Here is a 6383-nt window from a genome sequence, read left to right as displayed (position 1 = left end):
CTATGTGTCTTATTTGGTGGATATCATTTCTGTGGTGTGATCTATGTGTCTTATTTGGTGGATATAATTTCTGTGGTGTGATCTATGTGTCTTATCCCATCGTGTTATTTGGTGGCACAGTCTGTTGTGAACAGCTGGCACTTGGTAGTTTCCTAAATGACGAATATCGTTGGATCTAATTGTGACGTCAGTGCTGAGGACTGAGTGGTTAAAGGCAGGAGCACTCGGGTCACTTTAGAACTATTAATAATAGTCTCTAGATAATCTAAGGTGACAACAATGAGAACTAAAGATTTTTGGATTTTACTAGCATCTTTAACACTGTACTTCTTTTTGTTTTAATTCTGCTGTTCTGCCCTAAAGAACATGTGTAGGTGTTGAGAAAGAGGACAGGAAATCCTGTCATAGAATAAAGTGGGTCCACCTCACTTGACATTGTCTCCTCGTCTGAGCGCTTCCCCTGAGGGTTTGCATCTTGGTAGGGTGAGACCTGCCCTAGTGTTGATGACTTTCTCCCCCCAGCCTGATGACCGTGGTACCATCAATGACATCTCTGTGCTGAGAGTGACCCGCCGTGGGGCCCAGGCTGATCATTTCACACAGACAGCTCTATCCCCTGGGAGCCAGGTCCAGGTCCGGGTGGACTGGGAGCGGAGGTTCGATCACATGCAGCAGCATTCAGGTAAGGGCCACGGGCCGGGGACGCACAGGGAAGAACCGCAGTGTCATGGTGACGGAGGTGGGGTTTCCATTCTCCTACCTAGCATCAGCTTTGGTTCAGGCAGCAAACGGTAAGCATGAAAACACCATGAACATTAAAGTCCTGGAAGAGCTATTCGCTTTTTCTCCTCCATTTAAAAAATATGTTTTATTTATCATGGAGGGGATATGAACATGTCACATTATGCCTGTAGTGGTCAGAGGACAACTTGTGGGAATTTCTTTCCTTCAACCGTATGGGTCCTGGGGTTGATCTCAGGTTGTCCGGCAACACCTTACTCATTGAGCCATCTTGCCAGCCCTTTCTTGTTTTGGGGGGGACAGTTTTCCTATGTGGCCTTGGTTAGCCTGAAATTCAATATGTAGATCAGGCTGACTGCCTGCCTCCTGAATACTGGGTTACTGGCATGAGCCACCATGGCCACTCATTCCTGCTGGTTGGAATGTTCTCACTTGATGTCTCTGTCTGGATGTCTTGTAGGTTCTCAGATTCATAATGTCTCAAGATGAAATGGGAACGCTGTTCTCTTCTCCTTGGGCTTACATGAATATAGTGTTGGGCATCAGCATTTCCGCGGTCATTCAAATCGATGCCCCTTTTGGAGACTCTGAGCCAAGTCTGGTCTTGATTATCCTCAGGGATCTTTCTCCTTCCGTCCACACAGCTGTCCTTGTCCCAGCCCTCGTCTTCCTCCCTGTGGACCTCTGGCTGATTCCCTCACCTCCAGTCTTGCTCCTTGCCCCTCTGTTTCCGTACATCAGTCCAAACAGCCTTCCTTTCCTCACATTAAGGCTTAAATACAGGGCCTCATGCCATAGAGCAATCTTTTATTTTCTTGCTGTACTGGAGATTGAACCCGGGGCCTCTGTCACAGTGCCATGTCCTGAGCCTCAGAAGAAAATCAGATCATCTCAGTCCCTTGTGGTTCTGTGTGGAAAGCCATTCTCCTCTCCGAGGCCTGCAGCCCTGGCAGGACTGCTCTTGTACATGCTCGGCATCACGGGGCCTCTCAGCCTCACCGGGCTCTCCACAGCTTGCTGCCTGCACCCCATCGCACTCATCCATTTGAATATGTTACTGCACAGATCAGGCCTCTTTCCTCCTCAGGCTTTGACTGTTTGTTCCTTATGTGTCCTAGTTAATTTTTCTTCTTCTTTTTCCCCCCAAGACTTATTTATTTATTATGTACACAGTGTTCTGCCTGCACGTATGCCTGCAGGCCAGAAGAGGGCACCAGATCACATTACAGATGGCTGTGAACCACCATGCAGTTGCTGGGAATTGAACTCAGGACCTCTGGAAGAACTGACAGTGCTTTAACCGTTGAGCTGTCTCTCCAGCCCCCTTTTCCTTTTCTTGTCTTTTCCCCTCTCATCAGTCAGGAGTGCAGCTGCACCTCTGACATCAAGGCCTGCATTCTGCATGTGGCAGGTGCTCAGTAAACATCTGTCAAGTGACTCAGTGACACCCCAGCACTTCAGCTCAGATCCCACCTCTGAGGAGCTATTCTGCCTTGGCAAATTACTATGAAATAGTCCTGTAAAGCTGATGGGAGAATTCTCATGATGATCTCTCCCCCTCTTCAGGGCTAGGAATTGACTTATGTTCATTCATTTGCTTAGGCAAGTACTCTGCCACTGAGCTGGACCCCCAGCCCCTGTGATTTTCAGTCATGTATCTAAAATGCCTGGCAGTCCTTCAGTGGGAATTCCTGTCATGGGGCTGTGTGGCTGGGCTTCTCAACTCGCTCCTGTCTCTTGCTCCTGTTCAGGGCAGCATCTCATCACAGCAGTAGCTGACCATCTCTTTGGGCTGAAGACGACGTCCTGGTGAGTCCAAGGCACACTTAGGATGGGTCCCTGGCTCCCACCTCTGCTCCCAGCGATGGGTCAGGATAGGTTGCCCGTCTTTTCTTCTTGAAGACCGAGGGGTCATGGGCAAACTTTGTGTTTCTCAGGAGAAACTTGAGATGAGAGCAGGGGCATCTGCCTGCTTGGGAAAGAACACAGAGTTTAGAGCCCAGAGCTAAGTGTGGTACTGTTCTTATTGGTGCTGCATTTGCAAAATGGGAATGGCGCTCCCTACCTATGGGATTTTTTTGTGTGTGGATTCAATACAATTATTTATGGATTTTTTTTTTACTTTTTAAGATAGAGTCTTTCTATATCGCCCAGGCTGGCTTTGTAGTTTGAGGTTGGCCTGGAGTTCACAGCAGTTAGTTTCCTGAGTATGAGATGATAGGTACCCCTGCTGTTCTAGAAACGTGAACTCACTGGGTATTGGAAGGCAACCTTACAGTCCCGTCCTCTCCCTCTGTATCCTAAGCCCTAGGATTACAGGCTCAGTGTGAACATTCCTCACGTACTTTCAGCTTGCTGTGTCCCTGCTGCTTTTCCTGGCAGGGAATTAGGGAGACTCCGGAGTGTGATTGAGTTGGACAGCCCTTCTGTGACTGCAGAGCAGGTAGCTGCCATTGAGCAAAGTGTCAACCAGAAAATCAGAGATCGGCTTCCTGTGAGTGTGCGAGAGCTGAGCCTGGATGACCCTGAGGTGGAGCAGGTGAGACGGGAGGCAGGCACCAGTGTCCACAGAGTGGCTCTTCAAGGGCTCCTCATCAAATTTCAGACAGCCCTGTTCCCTCCCCCTGTTCTAGGTGAGGGGCCGGGGTCTCCCAGATGACCATGCCGGGCCCATTCGCGTTGTTACCATCGAGGGTGTCGATTCCAACATGTGCTGTGGGACCCACGTGAGCAATCTCAGTGACCTGCAGGTAAGTGTGGAGGGGCTGTGGAGTGTGAGCCGGGTTGTTGGGGAGCAGGCTGGCAGTGGCAGGTGAGTCTGATCCACTGTGGTGGAGCCCTAAGAGCCACTGTGGTGTGTGTCTGTGTGTTATCCCCTTTGTGCAGGTCATTAAGATTCTGGGCACTGAGAAAGGGAAAAAGAACAAAAGCAACCTGATATTTCTGGCTGGGCACCGGGTACTGAAGTGGATGGAGCGAAGTCATGGGAGAGAGAAAGCGCTGACCACACTGCTGAAGTAGGCCCCGTCCCCAGCCCCTGCTCCCCAGGCCTGTACACACACACACACACACACACACACACACACTTAGCATTTGCACCTGCCGGGTAGATGGGGTAATCTACCTCTCTGAAGGGTGAGGTGCTTTGGACAGCAGCTCAGACCCACACACAATAGTTTTTTCCTTGCTATCCTGTCTCTCAGTTGCTTAAGGGACCCTTTGAATGCTCCCATCTTGAGGAAGGCACCCCAGCAAGGAGAGGTTGTTGGTTGGCGCTGCCCCCCCAACTCTGGAAGCACTGGACAGTTGGCCAGTCTCCATTAACTGTTGTCTTATAGGTGTGGAGCCGAGGATCACGTGGAAGCAGTGAAGAAGCTCCAGAATGCCACCAAGCTTCTGCAGAAGGTGACTATGGGGAGCAGAGAGGGCCTGGGCTCCGCCAGGGAGACTCGGGACTCAGCCTCTAGCCTGGGCCAATGTGTGGATTATCAGGGGGGTTCGAGGGCAGCACAGGAAGAGAGGGAATGGTGCCTCTGTTGTCTCTCACACCTTTCTGAGTTCTCGCATCCATTTCAGAACAACCTGTGTCTCCTCCGAGACCTGGCTGTGCACGCTGCCCACAGCCTCAGGAGCAGCCCAGACTGGGGAAGTGTGGTTACACTACACAGGTGAGAGAGGAGGGGCTGGAGACAGGCAGAGGGATGAGGGGCAGTGCACAGTGGGACGTGGGTTGCTAAGCCGCGCACTAGGCTGAATAGACTGCAGGAGCTGTGTTACTGGACTTGCTGGATCTGACTTTGTCGGCTTCGTTAGCTCCTTTCCTGGCTTCCCTCACCATCTCACAGATCAGCCAGCATCTTGGAGATCTTTTGTGTGTAAACTGCTGAGGCTGAGGGCATCTTCTCTATGCTGAGGGGTCTGGAACTTTGTGTGCTCAGATGGGAAGCAATGAGATCTGTCCGTTGTTGGCCTGGCTCCTTCCCTTGAGATGGTGACACAGAGCTGCCTCATCCTGGGTCTCATATCTGTGTCCTTTGTTGTAGGAAAGAGGGTGATTCTGAGTTCATGAATATCATCGCCAATGAGATTGGGTCAGAGGTAAGAGGAATGAGAGAGTCCTCCTCTACTCTGCAGAGGCTCTGGGAGGTAGAACTGAGGGAGTCAGCTTAGCCTGAGTCCCTTCAGGTTAACACATGAAGAGCTGAAAAAATTTCACCCAGATTGTTTTTCCTAACACTAGCCACGACCCCAGCTCTGTTGTTAGGGAAGCTCGGAAGATTTAGATTTGTGTGCTGAGAGACCCTCGGAGGCCTCTGCCTCAGGCCTCACTTGCCTTTCTTCATCCCTATGGTCTAGCACAGGTGATTGCCAGGTTTCTTTTGCCCTTTTAAACCCTTTATGGAATGTCTCCCTGGGGCTAATGTAATTCTGCTTTCTACATAGCACTGATTCTCAGAGAGCCATGTTCTAGCCTGAGAGACATGTGTCTGTCAGCATTTATAATTTGAAGTGATAAATGCTGGAGGCAGAACCCATTACCTACAGGGAACGAGGCCTGCTTAGAGGTATGCAGGTAGCCAAGGAGCATAGTGGCTGGCAGATAGGGTGTCTGGTAGAGCAGAGATGGGGAGGGTGGTTGTGAGACCACGACAGTCAGCAGCTTGCTGCCTCCTCTTTGTGTTTAACCTCCTGACTGTTCTCAGAAAGCTTTCTGGGCCAGAGTGAAGGAAGGCTATGCCATTGGCATCACTGACGTCTCTGGTTTAGAGGGAGCTGCCTGTTCTGGACTCAGGAGAGTATGGGCCCTAGTGAGTTGACCCCCTGTGTTCTCACCTCCTTGTCTTACCTCCTAGGAGACCCTCCTGTTTTTAACTGTGGGGGATGAGAAAGGTGCTGGACTCTTCTTATTGGCAGGGCCAGCGGAGGCTGTGGAGACCCTGGGGCCCAGGTAATGTGGTACGAGATCCTGTGCAGTGGGTGGGGAAGTTGTGTCCTTCTGACATTGATGCGGCCATGTTCTAGGAAGCAGGGCATCACATCCGTGGTGGCCTTGGTTCACATAGGACGTGAGGCCGGCCGAGCAGGTGTGGGCTGACGCCAGCACTCCTCATTTGATGGATTAGGGACCGTACATCCTGCATTTGAGGTCTCGTAGTTAAAGTGGCAGAATGAGAATCAACCACAGGGATTTTTTGTTTGTTTTAAAGAAAATTTGATCCGTAGAAGTAGGTGTTAATGTGACACTTCCTGGAGAATTAGAAAACAACTGTCTCCTCACCCCAGACTGGGATCCAGCAACAGACCAAAGTCTTACATGGTGAAACAAGGAGTTTTATTGGGGTTACTTACAGGAGCAGAGATGGCTCAAAGACAGGTGCATCACCAAAGCCCACCCTAGCATGGGTGACAGCCCACAAAACTGCCCACTCCTGAGTGTGTACCACCATGCCTGGCTTATTTTCTTGTTTAATTACCTCCAGAGATATATGACTCCTGTTCTTTTGAGCATTAAAGTTTCAGTCATTATTGGTGATAAATAATATGTGTTCCAGCCGGGCGGTGGTGGCGCACGCCTTTAATCCCAGCACTCGGGAGGCAGAGGCAGGCGGATCTCTGTGAGTTTGAGACCAGCCTGGTCTACA

The 6383-nt window shown here is 50.6% G+C and overlaps 1 protein-coding gene across 1 annotated transcript in view; it reads left to right on the top strand.

Moving 5' to 3' along the window:
* The window catches only part of LOC101996284 (alanyl-tRNA editing protein Aarsd1), a 10266-nt gene that overhangs the window by 3024 nt on the left and 859 nt on the right, over window positions 1–6383 (top strand). Inside the window, exons 3-11 of the mRNA XM_005369064.2 lie at window positions 523–682; window positions 2493–2550; window positions 3124–3280; window positions 3375–3491; window positions 3628–3758; window positions 4080–4146; window positions 4318–4409; window positions 4785–4839; window positions 5595–5689. Of these exons, the coding sequence (XP_005369121.1) occupies window positions 523–682; window positions 2493–2550; window positions 3124–3280; window positions 3375–3491; window positions 3628–3758; window positions 4080–4146; window positions 4318–4409; window positions 4785–4839; window positions 5595–5689 (932 nt within the window). The remainder of the gene's footprint in view (window positions 1–522; window positions 683–2492; window positions 2551–3123; window positions 3281–3374; window positions 3492–3627; window positions 3759–4079; window positions 4147–4317; window positions 4410–4784; window positions 4840–5594; window positions 5690–6383) is intronic.

The sequence above is a fragment of the Microtus ochrogaster genome, unplaced genomic scaffold, assembly GCF_000317375.1.
Source record: "Microtus ochrogaster isolate Prairie Vole_2 unplaced genomic scaffold, MicOch1.0 UNK44, whole genome shotgun sequence".
Taxonomy (NCBI): domain Eukaryota; kingdom Metazoa; phylum Chordata; class Mammalia; order Rodentia; family Cricetidae; genus Microtus; species Microtus ochrogaster.
Note: the sequence above shows the minus strand (reverse complement) of the source record. Positions and strands in the feature narration are given on the sequence as shown.